Source organism: Carassius gibelio, chromosome A8 (assembly GCF_023724105.1).
Source record: "Carassius gibelio isolate Cgi1373 ecotype wild population from Czech Republic chromosome A8, carGib1.2-hapl.c, whole genome shotgun sequence".
Taxonomy (NCBI): Eukaryota; Metazoa; Chordata; class Actinopteri; order Cypriniformes; family Cyprinidae; genus Carassius; species Carassius gibelio.
The window spans coordinates 22,027,255-22,054,988 of record NC_068378.1 but is presented as its reverse complement, the minus strand read 5'-3'; the positions used below and the strand labels follow the sequence as shown (position 1 = coordinate 22,054,988).

Below are 27,734 nucleotides of genomic sequence, written 5' to 3'. Positions count from 1 at the left end.
AACGAACTCGTTATGTCGAGATAACGAGAAAAATAAGTCGTTATAACGAGAAAACGGCTTTCGTTATGTCGAGATAACGAGAAAATTAAGTCGTTATAATGAGAAAACAAAAAGGAAAAAAATATATAATGCACGGCCGCTTAGAACTTCCGTAGTGAAGGGAAGGAGTGGTGTAGAATAAAGGTAAATTATGTGAAAAATAACATGTTTTTAAAAAATTACTAAGCATTAACACATTAGACTGCACCCCATAAACACAATCAAGTCTAGAAAGAAAAACCCTGTCAACCACCCCTTTAAAATTATTTCTGAAGTATCATGTGATAATGAAGACTGGAGTATTGGCTGCTTAAAATGCATTTTTGCCATCAATTATATTAAAATCATAATTAAAATATGTTGGATTTACTGATTTGTACAGGGACTACAAATCTGAAAACAATAATAATTCTCATTTGCATCCACAGAAAGAACAACACAATTGTAGACACGGTGTTATCTGCCCCTCGTGCCAGTTACCCAGATATAGTGAAACTGACAGATAAACAGGTTCAGGCTGGAAACTTCCGGGACCTGAAAGTGGTTCCAGGCTACTACACCGTAGCTACTGACAGAGGTACGGCCACCCCTTTAACCTCATGCTTAGACTGCGTTAGTTTGCAGTCTTTTGTAACGCTTCAGGATTGTTATGTGAATTTCATGTTTATGTGTCCATGTCCTTGTCTTGTAGAAGCGGCAGGTGCTGTAGAGTTTCAAGAGGGTGTGGAGTCAGTGGATGTCCGAGTTCCCCTCTTTTTGAAAGATGAGGATGATGAAAAGAAGGAGCTGCTTGTTCAAGCCATTGACGTTCCAGTTGGACTTGCGAAGATTGTCAAAGATCATATCAACATCACTGTGATTAAGGAACATGGTAAGAAGTTTTAATAATGTTTTACTAAAGTAAAGGGGGAGCATGTTCAGATAATCCACCAATTTAGCGCAGGTGGAGCAAGTTTAGATAATCATCTCAATTAGCACAATAGTAAGTATATATACAGCCAACTTACCTCTGTCCCACAACAGTTTTCTGGCATCCCTCCTCCATCCCAAGTCCTTGCTCCTAACTATTACTGTCCCAGCTTGGGATATGGGGGGAGATCTCTGGGTTCAGGCTAAATTCCGAGCTCGGAGCCCTCCCCTTGGCCAGCATGCCAAATAATATGCATACTATTTGCTCAATCTCATAACATAATAAAAGGCAAATTTGACAAAATGTTTACAGAGAATGTGTTTTATTAACCCATTGACATAATATTTTTTCGGCCAAGTTTTAGTGGGGATTTAAAATATATTATAATAACATACTTTTAAAGCAAATATTAAGTGGCAAAATCTTTGTGTTTATTTATTCTCACATAGCTAGAAGCATCTTTACCTTCCTGCAGCCGTCATACACCTACAGTCGTCAGGATGGTGTGGCAAACATCCCGATCAGTCGTGAGATCATAGAGGATGGTTGGACACAGGTCACATACTGCACAAATGACCTCACTGCCAAAGACAGGAAGGTATAATACACTAACTTGACAAGTTCTGTATTTACATTTGATTAAATTGATTCGATTTTCTCTAATAAAATGAGACCACAACAATTTCCAAATAGGGGATATGGATATGCCTTTATCAGAAAAAAGTCATGAAGTCATTCTTATTTTACTTGTTTGATTGCACGTTAATTATTTCCTTCTCTTCATAGGACTATATCTCAGTTGAAGGAGACTTGAGTTATGGACCAGGGGAAACAGAGAAGACTGTCCCAGTGAAACTCTTGGAGCTTGGCGAGGGAGATGGACTGCTAGAGGACAAACAAGTCAAACAGTTTGTGATGGATCTGAGCAACCAACGGCAAGGTGCTAAACTGGGCCGCTACCCACGCACCACTGTCACCATTGCCGATAAACCAGGTATATAAGAGGCTGACAGATTTAAACGTTTAATTTGTTGGTAGAGGTGAGAAAACGGGGTGTAGAGTCAGTTTTTGGGTGCAACCATCTGTAAAGGCAAATATATATATATATATATATATATATATATATATATATATATATTTTTTTTTTTTTCCACTTTATTTCATGTTTCATGAGAAAATCCTGGACCCTCCAGTAATCTGCAGATGTAGAGAGATGTAGAACCCCATGTAGAGATGTAGAGTGTTATTTAATATTTGCATTATGTCATTTCAGGGGATGGGAAACTGGGTTTCCAGAAGAATGTGAATAAGTCACCCACATCTCCTGGAGGACACCTCTACGCCCCAACCAATATCAAGGCTGTTGCTTCCGGCCCTAAAAACATCCGCCTGAACTGGAACCCCAGTGCAAATGCCAGTGGTTACAAGGTAGGTCGCGTAACATGATATCTGATAAAACACGTTACAAAATTGCATCTGTTTTTGTATTATTAAGTGTGTGTATAGTCAGTTTTTTCCTCTGTAAAGTTTAGTACATAAACTTAAAAAAAAACTACTCATGAAGGAAGATGTCCAGTCATGCCAAAGCTATTATTCAAAACATCTGCTTCTGACCACTGATCTGTTACTGTTACTGATTAGATAGAGATTTTAAAATGTGTAAAAGCTTCAATATTTACACAGTTTTAACCAAAATGAGATGGTACATAAATTTGTAGTTGCAAAAGCCAAAAATGTGACAGAAGAAAATGTAAGCATTATAAGTCACAGAGTGACTTTATTCATAGATGTATAGTGTTTGAAATGAGTTTAATTGTGCTTTTTTAGACACACTGTATACAATATATAAAACATTGATTCATATGCAGGACATATATGAATGATTCAATTAATGATTTTTTTTAAGTCTCTTAGGCCCACCAAGGCTCATTTATTTGATCAAAAATACAGTAAAAACTGTAATATTGTGAAATATTATTACAAATGTTTTTTGGTTTAATGCATTTTAAAATGTAATGTATCCCTGTGATGGCAAAGCTGGATTTTCAGCAGCCTTTAGTTTTACATGATCCTTCATAAATGCTGATCTGCTGCAAATAATCTCTTTTATTATTATCAATCTCGAAAACAGTTGTGCTGCTTAATAATTTTGTGGAAATTGTAATACAGTGTTTAATAGAAAGGTCAAAGGAGCAGCATTTATTTGGAATGTAAATATTTTGTAGCATGCATGTCGTTACTGTCACTTTTGATCAGATTAATGTGTCCTTGCTGAATTATAATTATTCAATTCTTAAAAAAACAAAAAGGAAACCCAAACTTTTGAACAGTAGTGTTTATGAAACATACAGGCTAGTAGGAGATTATTCCCTGTTGGTTGTGACATATTAGCATAGAGCTCATGCTATTTTTCAGTCCCAGTCCATTGCTGCTTGTAAAGATTTAGTTGCAGTTTTTTAATGCTTAATAAATATTTAAATGAACACTAGCTTAGCTTAAAAGGCTGTTGAAAATGCCATTAAGCATTTCCTTTGGGGCTTGATTTGCTGTTTCCAGGTGAAGTACTGGATTTATGGAGACCCTGAGGCTAAGGCTCAGGTGCTGGATGTGAAGTCTCCTCAAGCCGAGCTGACTAATCTCTACCCATACTGCGACTATGAGATGCGCGTATGTGGCTACAATGCACTCGGAGAGGGCAATTACAGTGATATCATTCAATGCCAGACTCTAGAGGATGGTAAGTCAGTCTCTGGACTTTTTTTATTTTATGGTGTTTTTAAGAAGTATGCATGTCATAATTTTGCATGCTTAGCTTTTTCTGGCACTACCTATTGATGCTTTTTGAAGTTTCTGTTTCACAAACATGGCCATCTGCATTATTTTACCCTTCTAGTACCTGGTGAACCTGGTCGCTTGGCTTTCAATGTCATCAGCCCAACTGTCACTCAGGTCAGCTGGGCAGAGCCAGCAGAGACGAATGGGGTCATCACTTCATATGAGGTTATCTACACACCCATCGACGAGAACAAGAGTAGGAGTCTTAAAAAATAATTTTTATTGCATCTGTTTGTCAATTTTGTAACAATTAGTGCTCATCTGACTGCACATATTTCTTTCTCTGTTCAGAACCTGTAGGACTTTCTAAGAAGGTAATGATTGACAACCCCAAAAAGCGCATGCTGCTCATCGAGAACCTGCAGCCTTCTCAGACCTACTGTTACAAAGTGCGTGCTCGCAATAAGGTGGGCTGGGGCCCATACAGAGACGCCACAATCAACCTGGGTTCACAACCTACCAGACCCATGTCAAGTAAGCATCTCACAAAGATGGGGTGGAATCGAGTTTGGACAGAGCAATTGTTTTATAAACCATTGTACTGACTGTGAATTGATTGTTTTATTTGTTCTGGTATATATCACTCCTGTAGTTCCCATCATTCCTGACATTCCCATTGTGGATGCAGAAGCTGGAGATGAATATGACAGCTATCTGATGTACAGTAATGAAGTACTACGATCCCCAACGGGTAGCCAGAGACCTAGCGTCACAGATATGACTGATGGTAGGTGTCTTCTGTGAAGTGGTGCACTATTGCAACACATTGGAATCAATGTACACCACCGTTCAAAAGTTTGGGGTCTGTAAGAAATAAATGTATTTTAATTAAAGGGTACATACAGTATTGTTCAAAATAATAGCAGTACAATGTGACTAACCAGAATAATCAAGGTTTTTCGTATATTTTTTTATTGCTACGTGGCAAACAAGTTACCAGTAGGTTCAGTAGATTCTCAGAAAACAAATGAGACCCAGCATTCATGATATGCACGCTCTTAAGGCTGTGCAATTGGGCAATTAGTTGAATTAGTTGAAAGGGGTGTGTTCAAAAAAATAGCAGTGTGGCATTCAATCACTGAGGTCATCAATTTTGTGAAGAAACAGGTGTGAATCAGGTGGCCCCTATTTAAGGATGAAGCCAACACTTGTTGAACATGCATTTGAAAGCTGAGGAAAATGGGTCGTTCAAGACATTGTTCAGAAGAACAGCGTACTTTGATTAAAAAGTTGATTAGAGAGGGGAAAACCTATAAAGAGGTGCAAAAAATGATAGGCTGTTCAGCTAAAATGATCTCCAATGCCTTAAAATGGAGAGCAAAACCAGAGAGACGTGGAAGAAAACGGAAGACAACCATCAAAATGGATAGAAGAATAACCAGAATGGCAAAGGCTCAGCCAATGATCACCTCCAGGATGATCAAAGACAGTCTGGAGTTACCTGTAAGTACTGTGACAGTTAGGAGACGTCTGTGTGAAGCTAATCTATTTTCAAGAATCCCCCGCAAAGTCCCTCTGTTAAAAAAAAGGCATGTGCAGAAGAGGTTACAATTTGCCAAAGAACACATCAACTGGCCTAAAGAGAAATGGAGGAACATTTTGTGGACTCATGAGAGTAAAATTGTTCTTTTTGGGTCCAAGGGCCACAGGCAGTTTGTGAGACGACCCCCAAACTCTGAATTCAAGCCACAGTACACAGTGAAGACAGTGAAGCATGGAGGTGCAAGCATCATGATATGGGCATGTTTCTCCTACTATGGTGTTGGGCCTATTTATCGCATACCAGGGATCATGGATCAGTTTGCATATGTTAAAATACTTGAAGAGGTCATGTTGCCCTATGCTGAAGAGGACATGCCCTTGAAATGGTTGTTTCAACAAGACAATGACCCAAAACACACTAGTAAACGGGCAAAGTCTTGGTTCCAAACCAACAAAATTAATGTTATGGAGTGGCCAGCCCAATCTCCAGACCTTAATCCAATTGAGAACTTGTGGGGTGATATCAAAAATGCTGTTTCTGAAGCAAAACCAAGAAATGTGCATGAATTGTGGAATGTTGTTAAAGAATCATGGAGTGGAATAACAACCGAGAGGTGCCACAAGTTGGTTGACTCCATGCCACACAGATGTCAAGCAGTTTTAAAAAACTGTGGTCATACAACTAAATATTAGTTTAGTGATTCACAGGATTGCTAAATCCCAGAAAAAAAAAAATGTTTGTACAAAATAGTTTTGAGTTTGTACAGTCAAAGGTAGACACTGCTATTTTTTTGAACACACCCCTTTCAACTAATTGCCCAATTGCACAGCCTTAAGAGCGTGCATATCATGAATGCTGGGTCTTGTTTGTTTTCTGACAATCTACTGAACCTACTGGTAACTTGTTTGCCACGTAGCAATAAAAAATATACTAAAAACCTTGATTATTCTGGTTAGTCACATTGTACTGCTATTATTTTGAACAATACTGTAACATACAGTTTCACCTAATCTCAAGTTAATCTTGAGTACCTACAGAGTAGGACTGCATCATTCATATCTCTAAAAAGTCTTTAGTTTTATCATATTTATAAAAGAAAAATACAGCTTTCCTGAAAAAGCCGAGCTCCTGGAGGCATGCCGTGGGCGGAGCTATAATACTGATGTTTTGTGTTGTTCCCATTAACATATATTCACTTATGTGCTGATTTCCAACAAAAGACAGAAATCTGATGCATTTGTACTTACATGAATGGGGACTTGTTTATAAAACATTCGTGTCTGAAATGACGAGAACACAGAAACGCACTTGATACACTCCGTTGCTGCCCTGGAAAAACAAACTTCATCCACTGTTTGTGTAAAGCTGGGTTCTTTGGGAAGCTGAACATGTTAAACTTTCCCTCACATCCAAAAACACACTTATTTGGAGACATTCTCGAATGCCAGTGGTTACAAGGTAGGTCGCGTAACATGATATCTGATAAAACCGTTACAAAATTGCATCCGTTTTTGTATTATTTAGTGTGTGTATAGTCAGTTTTTTTCCTCTGTAAACTTTAGTACATGGAGTTATCTAGCTGGAGTAACGATGTTTAAAATTCAGCTTTGGATAAAAGGAATAATTTACATTTTTAAGTATATCAAAATGAAAAAGAGTTATTTTAAATAATATTTAATAATTTTACTGATTTACTGTATTTTTTTATTAAAACATTTGCCGGCCCCAAACTTGACCAGTAGTGTGTTTGCTGCATATCCTTGCTGAAAAGACCAGGATAAATTTAAAACAGAATGAGTTAATTGGTTGGCCGTGCAGTTCTTGGTAAAAGGGACACCGGCACACTAGTATCCTTACAATTGTGGTCTTTTCATCAGGGGTATCAGGGAACTAAAACAAGACTTAAGTTTTTCAAAACGTGTCAATGCTTGACTATATTGCATGCCTGAAATGTAGGTGTAATTGTTTCAAGCATTCGGAAGCTTTTTTGTGCTGTGTTGACTTGTAGAAACCACTGGACAACAGGAGTCAGACGTGGTCATGGTCTGTCTTCATCTGCAGTATAACAGGATGATGTCCTTACATCATTCGTATGCAGCTCCTGTTGAAATTTAAAGGCTCTTTCTTGTCCCCTGTGCATCCATTGAATCACTTGCCTTTGCCATGGAGCAATGTCTTTTTCTTTCCTTAAGGCTTTGTAAAACTGGGTGACTGGGCTCTTTATGGAAGTTGAGGTCATTGTTTGTGCAGCGTTCAAGGAATGTTGCAGCTGTAAAGTTTGGGCTTCTTCTGTAAATATTTGGCAAGAAGATCAAACTGGTGACTTGGCCTTGCTAAATGTCGGTAGCATCATGGATGGGCTCAGAAGATATCAGCTTGCTACCTTTTCTTCTATCCTTCTTTGCCTAACTCAAGTTGTTAAAGGAACATTTCACCCAAATATGAAAATTCTGTCATCATTTACTCCCTCGGGTTGTTTCGTGCTTTTATGACTTTCTTACTTCCATGGAGCACAGAAAGAAATGCAGATCTTTTTCATAAAATAAAAGTGAATGGACGGATGCTCCAAAAAACATCATTAAACTACCATAATTATGGTCCATATTGCTTGTGCTCTATTTCCCAAGTCTGGTGAAGCCATATGATAGTTTTGTGTGAGAAGCAGACCAAAATACAAGTTGATATTTGCTGAACATGGATTCCGAAAGCTTAAAATATACATTGACCAAATACTCTTGAAATGACATTACACAACCACAAAAAATCATATGAACTACTTTTATGATGTTTTTACGCTATGTAGCCCCATACACTTTTATTATAAGAAAAAACGCAGCCTCATTGTTTTACCTAACATCTGCTTTTGTATTCAAGAAAGTCAGGTTTGCAGTGACATCAGGGTTAGCAGTTAATGACAGAATTCTCATTTTTCTGTGAATTAAGTTGAGCATGGACAGCACACATATTCTCTGTGCCTTGCTTGCTTCCCCACATGGTTACGGAAGGCTCACGCTGGAAGCATGTCCAGCTAGTCGGTTCAGACCTGGATCTCCGTAAGGTGTCCTGGAAACTGCCTGCTGACATCATCCCCTGCCTCCCGAGCCCGGCCACAGATGCCAGCGATAGTCATGCACAGACCCTGCCTCAAGGTGAAGACCTGTCCCTGGCAGACAGCATGCCATCTACACCCAACGTCAACCCAAAGCTGAGCTAGCAAAGTCACTTGACTGCTAATTGGCATCAAGAGTATAAGAGTGCTAATTGGCATCTTTAAATAGACTGCTAATTCCATTGCTTCCACAAAAATACTGTTTCTTCATCTGAATTAAGGGGCTTTCTTCAGTTTGGGTCTATTGAGGTGATTTCTTCTGGGCCACAGTTCAAAGCCATATTCTGGAGTGCTGACTTCAACTGTGAGTTCTGTTGTGCTAATGTTGCTGTGCTAATTCATGCTATCGTCTTCTCTCTCATGTGTTCTTACAGATCAGTTTGGAAATGGAAAGTGGGACCAGAGTTTCCTGTACCTAGGAGGAAGCGGCTCCCTTTCCCGTAATGTCAGTTCCTCATCATCCACATACAGCCATTCCACACCCCGTCTCGGTGGAACCAATAACAGCAGCACCACAATGTACATTTCTGGCAAAGGTACCCAAGCAAAACATAGTTGGCTTAAAAATGACAATTTTGTCATAATTTAGTCATCCTCATTTAATTCCAAACCTGTATTATTTTGCCTCTTCTGCAGAACACAATACATAATGCCTAATGTACCTAAAATGATCAATGGCAGTAAAAGCTATGTGCACTATATATTGTGTGCTATATTCCACTTTTTTTCTTTTTTCAAAATACATTTTACTTGTGTTCAGCAAGGATGCGTTCAATTGATCAAAACCTGTTTTAATTTCGATAGTTACACAAGATGCACCAGCATATTACAATTATTTCTGAGGGATCGTGACACAATTGTTTTAAATTTAATAAAATTTCACAATTTTACTGTTTTTACTGTATTACTAAATCAAAGATGCTTGGTCATCAGATAAATCTTTAAAAAATATATTTTTACTAATCTTACAGATTCACCAATAATCTTAAGTAAAAAAGCTGAAGAGTTATTCACACAAAGCAAATGAATGGCTTCAGAGGACTTGGATAATATTGCCATTTGGACCACTTTTATGATACTTTTATGACTTTTATGATTAATAGCACTTATTTGCCTTTCAATTAGCATTTTCTTTCTGGTCTAATTTTATTTTGAAAAAAGAGCAGCACATTATCCAGAACATCTGTTTTTGTTTTCCATTAACGTAAGACATGACACTTGAAATGACATGAGGGTGAGTAAATGATGACAGAATTTTCCTTTGAGGGTTTATGAATCATTCTTTGATTTGATAGCTCATTAACCAATCATTGTTTTCTGTCACAATCAGGAGGTTCAACGACACACAGATATGATCTTAGGGATGGTGGACTTCTCAAAGAAGAAGTGATTCTGAGGAAGCGTTCTGAGAACAGGCATTACACAGACAGTGATGGAACCAGAGATTCTATCGTCATGGGAAACCTGTCTGCTGGATTTCTGGACAACTTGGGTAAATTTAGCATGATAGATCTCTGTGCACAAAGCTAATCAAATGTGATTATAATGCCTCGCAAGGTGCAGCTTTTGGCAAGAATCCTTAGCTGACTCTCGCTTCAATCCTGCTTCTTCTTTTTGCCATTTGTCTTCTCTCTACACTTTTTTTTCTCTTGCTGTTTTCTTGTCATGCGACGGCTGCCTGCCAACCCTTTCCCACCACACCCTGCCGTTTCCCACCCTGCCGTGCCTTGGCTGTCTCTCAGGGGTCTCTAGCTTCAGCCAGAGTACAACTGCCAGCTACAGCTTGAGCTCCAGAGCTCGTACTCAGTCTGAAGATATCAACGATGCACTGCAGAACCTGGATGGTGTTCTTCAGGGTGAGTGAACCCAGAAACAACCAGCAGTGCATCAGGAGAGGGGACTTTGAAACCGTAACTTTCTTAAAGACAAGCATTTCACAATGTAAATGCAAATCTTTTAGTAGGTGAAAAATAAATAATGAATATAAGACAGAATTGAACTTATTTATTATAAGTATATTTGATAGATGAAATAAATATTTATTTACAATAAATGTAATTAATAGAACAACATAATGTATTTAAAATATATATTTTAAAAAGACAAAACGCTGTGAAGGGGACCAAATGAATCCTTTTTTACCAAATTTTTTTACCAATTCATTTACTGAATGAACAGATTTCTGAAAATTTATTTCTCAAATATCTTGCATTTTAGGAGAGCACGTTTTATTATTTTATTAGTTCACTTTGTGAGAGCAAAATATGATGACATAAAAAAAATTATGCTCAACAGTTACTGGAAAAATATGTTTAAACTATTTTAAAAGCAGCTGGGCTACTGTCATACTACTGAAAAATGTAGTTAAGTTGGACGCATCTCTTCTTTTACTTACAGACTGTCACATTTCAGCCTATCCCCGAATGTTTCCCCAATGCTGAACCAATAAAATTGTGGCTAGAAAATTAAATGTCTGTACTGTGGTTTGACATTTTACTCTCTGCACTGCTCATGCCCTCAGACTCTCGCTTCAACCCGGGTGTCCCTGAGACTCCCAGCAGACTGGTTTTCTCTGCCCTGGGGCCCACGGCCCTGAAAGTGAGCTGGCAGGAGCCCCACTGTGAGACCGATGTACTGGGGTACTGCATCCTTTACCAGCTTCTCAGTGGAGGTCATCCATCTCTTCTCAGTCGTAGTTATCATACTTATTCATTCTAAATACATGAAGGGATATTCAGAGGTGTACTATATTTTATGAGTTCATATGTATATATTACTACTATAGTATATTTAGTTGTCATACAACTTAAAGCTGCGGTAGGGAACTTTTGACGCTCTAGCGGTTAATAAACAGAACAGCTTGTGACTTGCGGAAGAACATTGTAGCCGGATCTAGTTCTCTCTGTTTATGTCTATGAAGAATCACAAAGGTACTGGGTTACTCCGCCGCGGTACCCCCGAAGCAATCTAAAATAGTCCGAATATCAACACTTATTATAGGTGCACCCTAGTGATTCAGGACAAGCTAAAAACACGGTTTGGAAAATGGATTCTTGGTGTACTCGCTTATTATATACATTTTTCTACATTTTGAACACAAACAAAGTTACGGACCGCAGCTCTGGTTGTTTCTTACCGGGAGCGATGGAGTTTCTGCAAATGGCAATAGGACCACTGGGAGGAGCCAGAGGAGCTTGATTTTTTCACAGATTATGTGTCTCATATTCTACTGTCAGGACACAATGACATAATGGTTTAATAAATATGTAAAAAATATTTTTTTACAAAAGTTCCCTACAGCACCTTTAAATTCAGTTATTATATAGTACTGTAATTATCAATATTCATCAATTTGTGTCTGTATACTATATACACAGTATATACATATAAACCATTTCTATATGCTCCATATATCTATTTGACAGCTATTCATTTTTTTTGTGGTCTCATTTTGTGTTCTTGTTATAGATGAGGTAAAGTGTATTGAGGTGAACAATCCTGCTAAGAACTCTGTGGTGGTTCAGGATCTTCTGCCCAACCAATCCTACATCTTTAAAGTGAAGGCCCAGAGTCAAGAGGGCTGGGGTCCTGAGAGAGAGGGAGTCATCACCATTGAGTCTGCAGTCGACCCCAAGAGTCCACTGAGCCCAATGCCAGGTGAGAGCTAATTTTATGGTACGTATGGGGCCGTAGTAGCTATTACCAGCAATAGCAGTGGCACTATCCCGAAGTACTAATATTAAAACATTATGTGTATGTACCATTTACTAAAACATGTATGTGTGTGTGTGCTGTCTTTCAGGATCTCCATTCACACTCAGCACTCCCAGCGCTCCGGGACCTTTGATCTTCACAGCTTTGAGTCCAGACACACTGCAGCTGAGCTGGGAGAAACCCCGAAAACCCAACGGGGACATCCTGGGCTACGTGGTTACCTGTGAACAGCTGCATGGTGGAGGTCAGATAACAACCTCAACCTCATAAGAATGTCAACCTCAGTCACAAATGTAATTATCAGAAACAAACCCTGTTCGTTAAGTCCGGGACACACCAATTCTCAGTCAATGACTCATTCGGTAAAATGAGCATCCAATCAGAGTTCTCACTCTCGCTGATGACCCAGTCGCCGGTTCAACACGCAATCAACAAGACCCGACATGTGGTACTCACCAAAAAAAAAAAAAAAACTATCCCAACAGACACTTCCTGATGGCTGTCTATCTGCTTGGTGTGTCCCGGCCTTTAGGTTCCCTGTTAAAACTTTGTTTGGTGTCTTTGCAGGAGATCTTCGCTCCTTCCAGGTGAATGGCAATGCTGCAACTTCTTTGACTGTGTCTGATTTGAAAGAAAACATGCTGTACAAATTTAAAGTTCAAGCCCAGACCACACAGGGCTTTGGACCGGAGCGAGAGGGCATCATCACCATCGAATCCCAAGATGGGGGTATGTGAGGCATCACAGCAGTGGCACATAGAGAGTGATCTGAGAGTATTAATGCTTATATTTCACTGTTAAATGTGTAGTGTTTCAACAATATCATAGCCTACTTTTGATCATGCAATCAGACCAATGAAATCAAGTCTTGCCCTGTATCATTTCCTGTTGAATATTATGTTTGTTTTTTAGGAAAATTGCTGATGATACAGTTTTTTGTTTGAAACATTTTGTTTTTGGATCATCTTTTTCTTTTGTCGTCCTCCTCAGGCTCCATGTCACAGTACAACAGTAATTCAGTCACAAAGAGAGAGGTGTTCAGCCTACCAACAGAGAGAGAGGTGTTCAGCCTACCAACAGAGAGAGAGGTGTTCAGCCTACCAACAGAGAGAGAGGTGTTCAGCCTACCAACAGAGAGAGAGGTGTTCAGCCTACCAACAGAGATTACTTCACACAACATGTTCTCAGAACCTTTTGTGTCTTCAGGTACCAACACGCACTGTATCTTTCAGGGCTGTGCAAAATTCACATGATGTTTAAACCCACAAAAATAGTCAAATAATAAATTTTGTCTAAATATGCTTATTTTGTAATGAAAAAAAAAAACTATTCTCAAATTAAAAAAAATCTAAATTTAGACAAATTACAGTAATTTGTGAACAAATGAACAGTCATTAAAAGAAAAAGAAAAATGAAATTAAAAGAGTTTATATTTTTTTTTATTAAGATTTTCTTCATGTAAATACATGTTAATACGAAATTAAAATTTTTACTACAATTTTTATTAAATGCAATTAAAAATGAGTTATTTAGTTATTTTATAACATTTAATATAAACTTACAAAACATAATTCATTTTGGGTCATTATGCTTATGTTGTGATCTGTAAAATACATGCATTTTTATAAAACAATAAATAAATAGATAAATAAATAAAATCTATAATTAAGTTCAATATCAAAAGCATAGCCATCAAAAGGTTTTAATTTTGCAATAATGTGATTTTCCACAAAATGTTCACCACATTTTTTTTCAGAAAACAAAAATTTAAAATCTTCAAATGATCACTTAAACTTAATGATTATTGATATTTGAGTATTTTATGGTAAAATAGACCACAGTAGAATTTTTTACTAATATAAGTATAAAATATAACAAAAATTACAAATAAGTTGTATTTAATATAATATTTAATTAATATAATATTTAATATAATTGATTATGTTAAATATTTATATTGATGTTATATCAATTATCTAACTTTTCTGGAAAAAAATACCATGTTGTGTGTGTCAAAGTTATAAAAAACTATATAAAAAACACTTGAAAGCAGTTGATACTAATATTCATTCCAATTTATTTCTTTTTAAATGATATAAATTCCAGATAAAATACTATGTTATGTAAATATATTTATAACTTTCAAACTGCGTCTGATGTGTTTTTTCTAGAAGGTATGATGATGATGTCGGGCGGCACTATCACGCAACAGATGGAGATGGTGCAGAGAGGAGTGATGTCCAGCAGCACCGTCACTAAGAAGGTGGAGAGACAGTACTATTGAGCCTAATCGAACTACCTTTTGCCTTCAGCTGAAATTACATGGCAGAGCAGCAGTATAAACACATGCTCAAATCAAACTAGAAAAAGTTCACAGACCAATGTGTACAATATATAGTATGATGTTTATGTGAGCATGAGAACAGCAGAGTTCTTGGATTCCTCGGATTGTTGGACCAAAGTCTTGATATCTTGTTTAATGTAAAGACTTAAACCTTTTAGTGTTATCTTATTGCTTCCAAACAGGTGTTGGTTTAAACTTTTGGCATTAAATCATGTTTTATGTAGTGTTCGCAAGGAATGTTACTGATGTTTGTGGGATGGGATACAGCTCTGTTGCTCATTTGAGATTAACTGCATTCATTTTGACGAGGTTTGAAGTTAGCAGGTATCATATCATGATATTTATATCATTGACATTGCTTTCAAGTTTCAAGATGTATCAAGTTTTTTGAGCATGTAGGTTTTCTTAAATGCATTTCACATCAAATATTGCTATGTCTCTTGATTTAGAGTGTATACGTCAACTCATGAGTATTTTCCCTCCTAATTCAATTTTTTTTATTTTTTTTACTTAAGGGTTGCATAAAATGTTGCAACATGAGTGCATACATATGGATTCGATTCTTAGGATTGTAAATATGTTACTGAGGTTTGTTTTTTATTGCCTGGTTGCAAGATGTGCTGTTGTAACTTAAAGCCTGTGGCTGTATTTCAGATGACAGGTTTGTACACTTTGTTTGTACACTGGCAATATGGAAAAGATTACCAATCTCACACCTATGTAATTTCATTTTTACTGTCTTCAATCATTTTTATGGTACTTTTGTCTTGAGAACAATTTTTTTTTTGTTGAGTTTTATATAAAAATTGCATTTCACCATCATATTCGTAGTATGCAAAAGTCTCACTGAATATTAGTTTACCTTACCAATAAATCATCCGTACCACAGTTGACTCATCGTGTGTCAGCTTTGTTTATTAGAAACAGATTTAGGTGCAATCAGATTTTTTTAGCACTGTGAAATGAGCTACTGAAATGCTTTACAATGATTGGAGGAGGATGTACTGACACTGCCCTCTACATGCTTTCTTATGTTACTGACAAACAAACGGAGTCGAACGTGATTATATTCAACACGTGCTAAAACTGGGAAAGTGCATTCAGGTCAGCCAAACAATATTTCACTTTTAGGCCTTGGTTTTGGATAAATGTTTTTATTTATTTTATTTAAAAAATAATGGCAATGGACATTATATGGGTAACGAAAGAAGAACAATCACAATTCAGAATGCAAATAATTTAGAAATATTACAATGACGTTGAGCTTTTGAGATTTTCCGTGGTTCAATTAAACTAAAGCACTTAGATATCTGCATTTATGCATCAAGATAAAGTCATGAACACACTCCCAGCGCTCATGCATAAGTATGAACAAACAAGCCCTTAGAATTGTTAAGCATCTTTTTTTGGTAGCTGCACATAGAAAAGCATAGCTGAAGTACGTGATTTTTTTTCAATGTTAAAATCAATTCCATCCCAGATTAATATGCATAGACTACACCATTTGGAGGTTGATTTCTTCAAAAAAAAAAGTTAAAACACTGCATGCTAACTGGTCTCACACAGAAACAATTTGGGATTCTGTCGAGGGAATCAGGGTCATGCTACCGTCAAAGTTAATCTACAAAAATACATCTTTCTGGGACTATCTGTTTGTCTGACCAACCGCAGACTGTTTAACAACAGTATTTTTTTCAATTCCTTTGTGTTGCTAGTGGTGCAGAAATCACTTTATGCACTTCTATTTTTGGTAAGCATTGATCAATTACTGTATGAATGTTTTATGGTGTTTGTAATTTCTTCATATCCATTTGTGTGAGGATTGTGCAATCATTACCTACATTAACAGAACAGGCATTGCCCCTTACAGAGACATCGCTCCCTCAGGTCTGAAGGCCTGAGCACCATCTCGCGCACCATCTCCACTGTCCCAAACACTGGGTAAAGCTTCTCTGTGAACCTCTCGCTGTATGTGTAAATGTGTGCACGCTTCTGGGTGTCATAGAAGGATAGCTGCCCCTCCTCATAGTCCAGATAGACACCCACCCTCCGCGGGATGAGCGACTGGGGCAGGGGTGTGGGCGGTATGGTCAGGGCCTTGAGCTCGGAACCCCGCTCCAGCCTGAGGGTGAGGTATCCACTCTGAGTGTTGAGCGGTCTGTAGCCTTTGCAGAGAGCTGATTCTTTTGCCACCCCAAGACGCCAATCACGGTCGCCCACTTCTACTTCCCAGTACCGGCGTCCTGACGAGAAGCCCTCAGAGCCGAGACAGCACCACCAGCCGTCAAAGCGCCTAAGACTGCAGGGAACCTCTTGCCGCTCCAGACCGCACTGCATGCGCTTGCAGTCCTCAGACAGAACCAGAGCAGGGTTGGCCGTCTCTGGGTCAAAAGTCACCTCCACTGTAAAACAGGGTAGTACAGCTAGATTTAAGTGTTTATGTGCATCATGGAAGATTTTCAAGAAAATGAATATATATATATTTATATATAAACTTGTGTGCTTAAGATCGTTGTCTTGCAGCATGACCCACTTTCTCTTGAGACTCGTGTCCTGACATTTTCCTTTAGAATTTGCAGATATAATTCAGAATTCATTGTTCCATCAATGATGGAAAGCCTTCCTGGCCCAGACATAGCAAGACAGTTTCAAACCATGATATTACCACCACCATGATTCAAAGATGGGAAAAGGTTATTTTCCTTTCTCCAAACATAACGCTTTCATTTAAAACAAGTTCTATTTTGGTCTCATCCATCCTCAGAACATTTCTCCAATAGCCCTCTGGCTTGTCCACAAGATATTTACCAAACTGTAGACAAAGAGGATTGGCTTTCTTCTTGCAACTCTGCTGCACACCATGGTTGTTCAGTGTTCTCCTGATGGTGGACTCATGATATTACAAGTGAGAAAAAGGCCTTTAGTTATTTACAAGTTACTCTGGGGTCCGTTGCAACCTCGCAGACTATTACAAGTCTTGCTTTTGGAGTGATCTTTGTTGGCTGACCACTCCTCCATTTTTACACAATCTGATGGATTTGACAAGTACAAACTCTTTAGAGATGGTTTTGTAACCTTTTCTAGCCTGATGAGCTACTCTCTTTCTGAGGTCTTCAGAGATCCAATTTCTTTGTGCCATGATTCACTTGCACAACCATGATCAGACTTTGATAGATCCCTGTTCTCGAAATAAAACAGGGCAGGCACTGACACCCGATAGTCCTCTCACTGACTGAAAACACCTCTCAACAGATGGACACGAATTTCAACTTCAAATTAACAGCTAATATGAAAAAAAAATGTTCACATATTTTTGCCACTCACAGATACAGTATGCAATATTTCTGAAGGATCATGTACTGAAGACTAGAGTAATGATGACAAAAATTCAGCTTTGCATCACAGAAATAAATTACATTTGACAATATATTCAAATAAATATTACAAATATTTTAATAAAAATACTGTATTTTTGATCAAACATTTTAATGAGTGTATATACAGTGTGTGTTTGTAATTATATATATATATATATATATATATACACACACATACATACACACACACGGTGACACATACCTGTAGCATCACATATCCAGTTCCATACTGAAAAAAAAAGCAACATTTCTGTGTAACTATATAAATAATAGAAATAAACTATTGCATTAACAGCTTTGATGCCTACAGCTGCTGAATGTCCATGCATTTATTAATTATTTGATTAATGAACCTACAATCTCTCACCTATGTGTGGAATGTAGCCAGTGCAATCTAACGAAAATCAGAGAGAAAAAAAATCAGAAAGCCCATCCGAGACACACGGATCATAAACAACTTCATGTCTAAACTAATAAAACTGCTATATGTGATCTTTGGAATATATACGTATAAAATCTATTCAAGAAAATACCAGACAATCTGCTAATTGTTTTCGAAATTCCACTTGAAGCCACTAGTGGAGCAGAAATCACTTACAGCATCTGTACTTAACTATACTTCAGAATCAATTCTGGGACATTAATGTCATTGCCTTCTCACCGATCTTCTGGGTCTTTTGTTTTTGTACCAGCCACAGTCTTGGAATGAGCTCCTACAAAAACATGGTGTGCTTAATGTCAGTGGTGCTGGTTATTAAATAAACTAAACATTTACTTTTATTTTGAATTTATGGGAAGTCTTTGAATGTTGTATGTGTTTCTAGAGGCATCACACCTTGTCCAGATGTTCCCCAAGCACGACCCCTATGAGCATCTCCAAGGCAGACTGCAGGTGTGACAGGTGACCCCGCTTCCACTGCAGCTCCACGTCATCCAACATCATCAGCACCGCCTCACCCGGCCAGATACCATGCTGAGAGAGAGACACCAGAAGCAAACATAGATTTTTATAACACACTTTGGAAACAACCACGTTTAAAGTTCGCAAAAACATTCATTTGTGTTTATGCATGTGACTAAGCCAGGTCAGTTGAGTTGCTTGTAATGAGAGAGAGAGAGAGAGAGAGAGAGATGATACTTCATTAAAAGTATTAACTTGTATTGAGTTACACACAAATTACTCCTAAGAAAATAAAAAGGACTCTGAGAAAGGTATGAATTATTGATTAGGCATGAGAAAGGTAATGCTATAATTAAAGGATGCATGTCCCTATAGACTTAAAAGGTGTGTAATTTTATCGATGTTTAAATGCTTTCTCGTATCCAGGTTAATGTGTGACAGCTAATAGCTAGCCATTTGAAGGCTGACCTCCCTGAAGAGTGTTAACACAGCAGCTAAATCATCTGCCTCAACCATGATGCGAGTTTGGATTGTTTAATAATTTTGTATATGAAAGAGCAAATGCATTTATTCAGATCTTGTTGCATAATGCATATACTCTTAAAATCAAAGGTTTCGCAGCGGTGTCATTGAAAGAACAATTTTTGGTTTCCCAAAGAACATTTTCTAAAAGATACATTTTTTCTTAGTGTGAAGGACATTTTAATAATATATTCTGTGCAATGAAAAGGTTCTATGAATTTTACAGTTTCTTCATTGAACCATCAATGCAAATTAAAAAAAAAACAGTTGCTGGTAGTTATCGACTTTCATAGTATGAAAAAAAGATTACCCACATTCTTCAAAATATCTTCTTTTGTGTTCAACAGAAGAAAGAAACTCATACAGGCTAGAAACAACAGGAGGGTGAGTAAATGATGACAGATTTTTTTTTGGGGTGAACCATCCCATAAAGAACCTTTCAAGACCTGCAGAAACCCTGGTAGAATTTAGTGTACACCATGTAGTATGCAGTAAGCTACAAGTGTTTGGGAAAAACTGTCATTATTTGAAATTAAAAAAATAGAAATCAGTGGTAAGTCTAATTTGTACAGCTTAGCAGGCTGTGCAGGACTCTCTCAGTTCAGTCCGTGAGGTTGTTTGTAATCAACCCGGTCTGACAAGAGGATCATAGCAAGGTTAATATCTTAATTCTTAATCAGAGAAGCAACCCGAGACTAAGATACAAAGAGAGAGTATGATGCTTCATTACCAGCATGGACTGATATTTAACTTACAAACCAATTACTCCAGACAATGTGTAATGGATTTATGGATATAAACTTATTTTCTCTATAGAAGCCTATATAAACACTATCAGACAAAAGTTTGTACACACTTGATTATTTTATTATACAAACCTTTTGATGTGGCTTATGCTTAAATGACTGAAATTAGTTTTGTTAGACACACACACACACACAAACATACATGTATTTTTGTAGCGGTGTGCCAGTACAAGTATCTGTACCGAATGGTTTATGGGGCAAATTCTAAATGGAAGTGATCATCGCCATCCCCTTGGAGCGGTGACTTTGGAGTGAACAGGGCACTTGTGTGCCATTATGTAGTCGTTTAGAATACACTTGGCAAAGAGAGTGACCATTTCCTCATTATCTTCAGCTGGGATGTTCCCGTGACAACGCAGCATGGTGTGCGTCACCAGATGTCACTGTTTTACTGACATAAATGTCTTATTTTTGTTAGCATAACGGTTACAAATAAACATACATTTTATATCTTAAAAAGTTAGTAAAATATGCTATATAACCCCCTTCCTCAAATCTTGCCCTGGAGGTCCAATGCGCTGCAGAGTTTAGCTCCAACCCTGATCAAAGTCACCTGCTTGTGATTTTCGAATGATCCCAAAGACAATGATTAGCATTGACTAGCATGCTCAGGTGTGCTTGATTAGGGTTAGAGCTAAACTCTGCAGGAAAGTGGATCTCGAGGTCCAGATTTGAGGATCCCTGCTATATAATATATAAAAAAACGAATATATAAAACTTTTTAAAATATAAAATGCATATATTTTTATGCCGTGCACATCCTACCAGTAGATTGCACTGTCGGAACAGCAGAAATATAGCCATATCACAATTCTTGTCTGTCCCTCCCCACATTTAAGACCTTTTGAAATCATAATTAAGATTTTATTTGACCTTTTAAGACTTTTTGCGGCCTTAAATATGATACAACTAAATTTAAGACCTCTTAAGAATTAAAGGACCCACGGAATCCCAGAAACAGAAAATGTGTGCTGCATTAAATCACGCATTAATAAAATTAGTGCCATTAAAATGAATTTGCATTAATGTGTTAATTTTGACAGCCCTAATATTATATATATATATATATATTTTTTTACATGTTACATAATGAACATTTTCAATACGGTTTGAAAAACATCCTAAAATGCACCTCATGAAGTCAGTTTTTGTAGTGAATATGCAGATTAGGACTTTCTGGATCTTCCTCACCGGGTGTCTGTTGCGCTGTGCTCGTGTCCAGTCCATAATGATCCTTTTGTACGGGCCCATGTCATATTCTCCTCCCTGCTCCAGCATGCTCAGTAATTGACTCTTCCAGTCCCGCTTTTCCGGATGCAGATCAGCATGAACTTGCATGGGCTTCTCAATATTTTCCTTCATATTGAAAAAAACAAAAAAACAAACAGACAACTTGGAATATAGCATGCAAGTTATGTATTTTATGATATTTTTATGGTGCTTTTGAATATTGAAATCTCTAGTCATGGCTTTGGAATGAATATAAACTACATCTGGCCAGCTGAATGTCTGTATCATCTATATGACATAACCACACATAGAGACATTCTGATCCAAGTCCCTCAAAACTGTACAAATTTCGCAACATACAGTATTTTTGATTCAATATCAGTTACTGTGAAATTAATTTCCTCAATAACTTCAGCCCCTTGAGCTGACATTTATGACGCAGTAACCTTTTTAATAAACAGCCTGTGTCTGAAAAAATCAATTACTTTGATTTCTCAGACGCAATGTGCTGACAACAAGCTTTTTTAAAAGTACACTAAATCCGCGAGGCGGACACCATGGAGTGAACTACAGCTCAAGGACACAAAAGTACTGTGGACTATACTATACTAAACAAACCATGATTAAAGCTTGATCCTTTAAAAAAAAAAATGACAGAATTGCAAACCCTCAAGCTACAGGAGCTGTCAGTCTGTCAGTCTGATAGAAACAGACTAGCTGGTTACTATGGGGACTGGGGGCAGTTTGTGTCTAAAGCAGGATTTTTTTCTAAATATAAACACGCCTCTAACCAACCAACATCAGCCTGTAATTAAAGCCATGCAGATCCTGAGAAACAGAGTGTGTCTCCTGTAGGACGCAGCTAAATGAATACAGGAAGCAGGAGTGTGCATCGTTCAGAAATGAACTGAGAATGCTTTTTACATTTCCAAACTAAGAAGAAGAATTCAAATTAATTTGCTTGAATTTGAATGTTTTATCATGTTTGCATATAAATATGAATAATTTCATTTTTCAGTATGAATTACACATAAATTGTTACACATACACATATCATATGACATTTATATTTTATTATAATTTTCTTCCCAGAATAATCATCTTTTTCCAGAAAATTCTATTTTAGTCTTGATGAAGCAGCTTACGAGATATAAACTTAAACAGGACGAGTAAATGTGTTGAATTTGTTAAAGTACAGTTCAGTTGCCTGTGATTCATTTAAACTCAGCTTCTAACCTTCATCTCCAGGATGTTGGCGGTCTCCAAAATGAACTCTCGACAGGCATGTGGAGGCCATACATCCTCTCCGGTCCAGATGTGAGCCAGAATATAGGACCTCTGAAAGACATCAGCAGCATGAGCGCCTCCAACAGGGATAAAGAGAGTTTTGCAAATGTGTGTAGAAATGTTCTGTATTTCCCAGACTATAAGTCACACTTTTTTTCATAGTTTGGCTGGTCCTGCGACTTATAGTCAGGTGCGATTTATCAAAATTAATTTGACATGAACCAAGAGAAATGAACTAACAGTAAACATTACCGTCTACAACCGTCTCTAAGCTCCAAGAGATGCTGCTCAGTGCTCCTGTAGTCTACACTGAAGACATAGAGCGCCCTCTCGTGGCTGGAGACGGTAATGTTTTCTCTTGGTTCTAAATAAATGCGACTTATAGTCCGGTGCGACTTATATATGTTTTTTTCCTCATCATGACGTATTTTTGGACTGATGCGACTTATACTCAGGTGCGACTTACTGTATAGTCCGAAAAATACGGTAGTTGATGGTAGTGGATTTATTTTTTGACCCTGACTAGACAGCAAGGCCAGGTACAGGTACAATACAACAATATATTTGTCTTACCTGACAGATCCTGTTGAGTTCTCGCGCGAGCTCCATTATAAACAGCTGACTCTCTGTTAATGGCTCTTTCTTTACATGTTTCACTCTCTTCCGTGTCTCCTGCACAGACAGTGGGAAATCATGGAGTAACTGAAGCTCCACCAAGGAATATATAATGGCTTCATTTCTAAATGCTATATTCAAAAAAAAATTTTTCTTAAAGTCATCACCACATCTCAAATGTTGCATTGTTACATTATGGACTGTATTATAACTGCAGACTAATTTTATATCCTAAATACACAATTAAAGAATATTTTCATTATTAAACAAATATTTAAACAACATTTGTACACTTTTTACACAAGTTCAACAGTTACAGCTTGACCGGAACTGATTATATTCAAAATTAAATTATAAAAGGATAAAAATGTTGAAATACACAAAATATAATATAAAATATATATATTAATTTTCCTTATTTTCCGCACACTCCACAGCTTACATTTCATTTTGTAGCAGGAAAAACTGTTGTGATGAAAATGATGTCACAACTAAACTAGTTTTGACAGAAGTCAATTCATTGAACAAAAAAGCCTGTAATTGTGCATCACAATTTAAGTAGTTTATTCTAAATACAAATGATTACTGTATCGTATTAAATAATTAAATCATATTTTCACAATTATTTTATATGTTTTGACAATTTTGGCTTGACTGTAAATAATTATATGTGACCCTGGACCACAAAACCAGTCATAAGGATACATTTACATTTTTGTTTTATTGAATAAATAAGCTTTCCATTGATGTATGGTTTGTTATGATAGGACAATATTTGGTCAGGATACAACTTTTTGAAAATCTGGAATCTGAGGGTGCAAACAAATCTAAATACTGAGAAAATATCTAAAAATATCTAAAGTTGCCCAAATTAAGTTCTTAGCAATGCATATTACTGATTGCTATATTTACGGTAAGAAATTTACAAAATATCTTCATGGAACATGATCTTCACTTAATATCCTAATGATTTTTGGCAGAAAAGAAAAATGGATCATTTTGACATACACAATGTATTTTTGGCTATTGCTAAAAAATATACCCCAGTCACAAGACTGGTTGTGTGGTCCAGGGTCACATATTTGGTATAAAATAGACATAAAATATACATTCTGCTCACAAGTGATATTTATCTTAATTTCCTTATTTTCCTCATACGCCACATGTCTCATTCATATTGTCTCACTGATAAACAATTACACTACCTTATCAGTGGGAAATATTGTTGGTTTTGGTTTAAATGATGAAGTCAGTTTTGAACAAAATCAACTCATCAGACATAAAAGTGTCAGTAGGTGAAGTTCATAGCTAGCGTTTTATGTAGCCGATGCCAAATAAACACAATTACTTAATATATAACAAAATTGGCGGTTACCGAAAAAAACACCGTAATATAATGAGTTTCCCTGAATTACTGGAAAAACTAATCCTGTGATGCAACAAACGAATGAATGAATGAATGACCCACTGTACCTTCAGACGAAACTTGAGCTTCTTGGCTGGCTCAGTGAGGAACTGAAGGCAATCTTTCATCATTCTGGACAGGCTGATGTGACCCTATTAGAAAACTGCAAAAAAAAGACAAAAATAGAGAAGGTTTAAGATAGTGTAACAGCTGTGAAAGATGGGAGGGGTTTGTAAAAAAAAAGCCTTACTCTCAAAACTCAGCAAACTCAACCTGCAACATTGCATTATTTTTTGTTCGCTCTGCGGCTCTGCTCCGATCGGCTCGTTACAACAGTGGGTTCAGGTCCAGAGAGACCCCAGGAAGCAGTGAGAGCACTTTTAATGGACGCTCAGGGACAGAATGGGATGTAATTGTGCCAAATCAGCATGTCTTCTCAACATTTCTCCAGCACACCCACACAACCTGCCAGAACACCTCGACACTCAATTCCTCATTCCAGTCCCAAATCTTCACACACCAATGAGAAAATATTTACAGTAAAAGCAGCTTACAATACACTTACAGCCCAAATGTCTAGGCCACCAGTGAAAACTTCCATTTCGCATTATTTTTAAATGAATTAAACTTTATTAATTACATGACATCATGACAATCTGAGGTTTAATAATTACATTTTAAAGAAAATAAACACAAAATGCTCGTTTTTTTCCACACTGCCACAATGACAGGCCATAATAAAAAAAAAATTCACATGTATGAATGATTCTGAGGACATTATTTTATGACTAATCCAGACCTCTAGGTTAAATTTGTGGCCAGTGAGAAGAAAAAATAAGAGCTTAGGACCCTGATGAACAGAAAATTACAGATTTTTTTAAGTTAGTTTTTATTTATTACATTAAATGGATTAGAACCAAAACGTTTGACTTTTGACAGCTGTTGTTATTTTGATATGTACATTAAAACTAACACATATATAATAAGCTAAATCTTCATTCTTATTTTGTGAAGAAGAGAAAAAAAAAACTACATGATAACATGGAAGTTGTTATTGATATTTATGAAACCGCCATTATCAAATTAGGTCATTTTAAGCATTTTTTCTCATTTTTATTTTCATCTATTTGAGATGCAGAGCTTTGTAATAAATGTGTCTTCTTCATTTTATGTAAATATTTCTTTGTTTTAATATGTTTACAGATTAACTGGAGTTTATTTCCTGTTTTTAGACAATAAGAAAGATGAAAACAATGGGTCTCCTATAAATATATTTGTACATTATGCACTGATAAAAATGGATTGACACCAGGTCACAAAACCCTAGGAAATAATGCATACAATACTATGAAATATGTAAATTCTTTAATTTTATGTTAGTTTGGTGTGCAAACACTTGCTTTCTGTTTGTTACAGCAGTGCAATGTCACCAAAGACACTACTTCAGCTTACTTGCATTTTTGTATGATTAACTACTTGTTGACATGACAGGACTCCGATAAGCTTTGATTAATGATCTGCTATACTCTGAACTAAATGTTCTTCTGGTGTGCAATGTTTTATTTAGGCTTCAATTAGCTCACTCTCATCCATTTATGATCAAATAAAACTGCTGACTTACACAGATGAATGAACATCATGACTAATGAAGGACACAAAAGTTTGTTCATATACTGTACATGGTGCACTGAGAAAAATGCACTGCCATATAGATCACAAACCACATACACTGACTACATTACTGATCAGCAATACCTTAAAGTATGTGCACACGGTTTTGGTGGCTGGGAAAAAAAAAACTGGTGGTGTGTTTAAGCTTATTATTCTGAAAACCCAAACTGTCAGACTAGAGTTACATCCACCAAACTTGGATCAAACCTTTGGCCTGAATTGACCTACAGTAATAAGCTTTGTTTTTTTTAATATAACATAATGGAAAATAGAATAGGATTCAATAACATATCATTTGACCGTTTAAATACAAATATTTAAATAAACAATACATTTATTTTTTGCTTTGTACCCTACAAGACATCAGCAGCACCCTAGAAACAACCCAGAGCACTCACTAAACTGGATTGCAACATCCTATCAACCACTAGGACACACAAGCAGCCACTCCATCTATCTGTAAAGTTTTAGAACTATTAATCAAATTAATCACTTGACTTGTTTTCAGCCTGGTGGAGTGTTGGCATCGTCACACCACGTGTCAGGTCGGGAACAGGGACAGATTAAAGAGCCCCTGACAGATACACACACACACACACACACACACACACACACACACCACGTGAACGAGCACAAGGTGCAGATCTCTCGAAAGCACACTGATCCTTTAAGCGAATTAAACCAGTACAGACCTGTGTGTATTTCTGAGCAAGAGTGAGTAGGTGGTGTTGGATGTAGATGTAAAAAAAAGCTGCTGAAGACAGAATCATTCGTTGTCATTAAAATAAGAATATCACGTATTTGCATTTTATTAATACAGCTAATAACAAAAATAATGTGTTAATATGACAATTTAATCTTCCTCGTCAGAGCATTTAGAAAACCTAAATAAAATAGCCTACTTATTTCCGTTAGGTTTATGGTTGCAGAATGTGCGTTATTCCAGATGACAAAAAAGCAGAAGATATATGAAGACGTCATAAATACACTCCAAACTCGGAGAAGCGCAATGCAGTCAAAATATAACGCAGGTGCAAAAGTCATTAAATGTAGCAGGTGCACCGCTGCCAATGACAGAATATAAAGTTTACTAAGATGTAAGTCACATACCTTTCTGTTTAACCTTTCGAAATATCCTCAGAAAGTTTTTCTACATCACAACCTCAGTTGATGCTTGTGAATGTCGTTGCTGGTTAAGCGAATGCAGTCAGGGCAGGAGTGTGGTGATGAATCTCGTGGTGACCAATCGGCGTTCACACGTCTTGGTAATTTAGTTATTAGCCTTTTTGTCACGGAGTGATTACCGATCGTGTATTTCCGTGACGTTCCGAACGAGACCGAAAGATTCATCGTATGTTTCCGTAACATTACCGAAATTGGACGACTTCTTCTTCTTGTCTTGTTATATAAAAGACATCCACCAGAGGGAGCTAATGTATAATTTTTATTTTTTTTTATTTTTTTTACTCAGTTCACTATTATTTGT

The 27,734-nt window shown here is 37.0% G+C and overlaps 2 protein-coding genes across 4 annotated transcripts in view; one reads left to right on the top strand and one right to left on the bottom strand.

The window, feature by feature from the left end:
* LOC128018886 (integrin beta-4) overlaps positions 1–15,322 on the top strand; it is a 29,549-nt gene extending 14,227 nt beyond the window's left edge. The window contains exons 24-42 of the mRNA XM_052604735.1: positions 468–616; positions 731–910; positions 1,399–1,547; positions 1,736–1,943; positions 2,223–2,377; positions 3,506–3,686; positions 3,843–3,980; positions 4,076–4,258; positions 4,377–4,511; positions 8,273–8,416; positions 8,751–8,912; positions 9,707–9,868; positions 10,119–10,232; positions 10,898–11,047; positions 11,845–12,033; positions 12,179–12,334; positions 12,658–12,819; positions 13,081–13,296; positions 14,262–15,322. Coding sequence (XP_052460695.1) covers positions 468–616; positions 731–910; positions 1,399–1,547; positions 1,736–1,943; positions 2,223–2,377; positions 3,506–3,686; positions 3,843–3,980; positions 4,076–4,258; positions 4,377–4,511; positions 8,273–8,416; positions 8,751–8,912; positions 9,707–9,868; positions 10,119–10,232; positions 10,898–11,047; positions 11,845–12,033; positions 12,179–12,334; positions 12,658–12,819; positions 13,081–13,296; positions 14,262–14,374 — 3,046 coding nt within the window. The 3' untranslated portion in view covers positions 14,375–15,322. The remainder of the gene's footprint in view (positions 1–467; positions 617–730; positions 911–1,398; positions 1,548–1,735; positions 1,944–2,222; positions 2,378–3,505; positions 3,687–3,842; positions 3,981–4,075; positions 4,259–4,376; positions 4,512–8,272; positions 8,417–8,750; positions 8,913–9,706; positions 9,869–10,118; positions 10,233–10,897; positions 11,048–11,844; positions 12,034–12,178; positions 12,335–12,657; positions 12,820–13,080; positions 13,297–14,261) is intronic.
* Positions 15,323–15,328: 6 nt separating this feature from the next.
* Positions 15,329–27,588, bottom strand: LOC128018887 (butyrophilin subfamily 2 member A2). Of its 3 annotated transcripts, XM_052604736.1 has the most exons (11): positions 27,359–27,519; positions 24,828–25,042; positions 24,646–24,740; positions 23,131–23,229; positions 22,507–22,608; positions 21,232–21,396; positions 18,647–18,784; positions 18,473–18,524; positions 18,179–18,205; positions 18,014–18,040; positions 15,329–16,836 (listed from the first exon to the last, which is right to left on the bottom strand). In XM_052604736.1, the coding sequence occupies exons 3-11, from the start codon at positions 24,706–24,708 to the stop codon at positions 16,277–16,279; spliced, it is 1,233 nt and encodes a 410-aa protein (XP_052460696.1). In that variant the 5' UTR covers positions 24,709–24,740; positions 24,828–25,042; positions 27,359–27,519; the 3' UTR covers positions 15,329–16,276. The 3 variants fall into 3 exon arrangements, with proteins under 3 accessions (XP_052460696.1, XP_052460697.1, XP_052460698.1); XM_052604737.1 differs by lacking the exon at positions 24,828–25,042 and having other exon boundaries at positions 27,359–27,588; XM_052604738.1 differs by lacking the exons at positions 18,014–18,040; positions 18,179–18,205.
* Between the last annotated feature and the right edge of the window lie 146 nt (positions 27,589–27,734).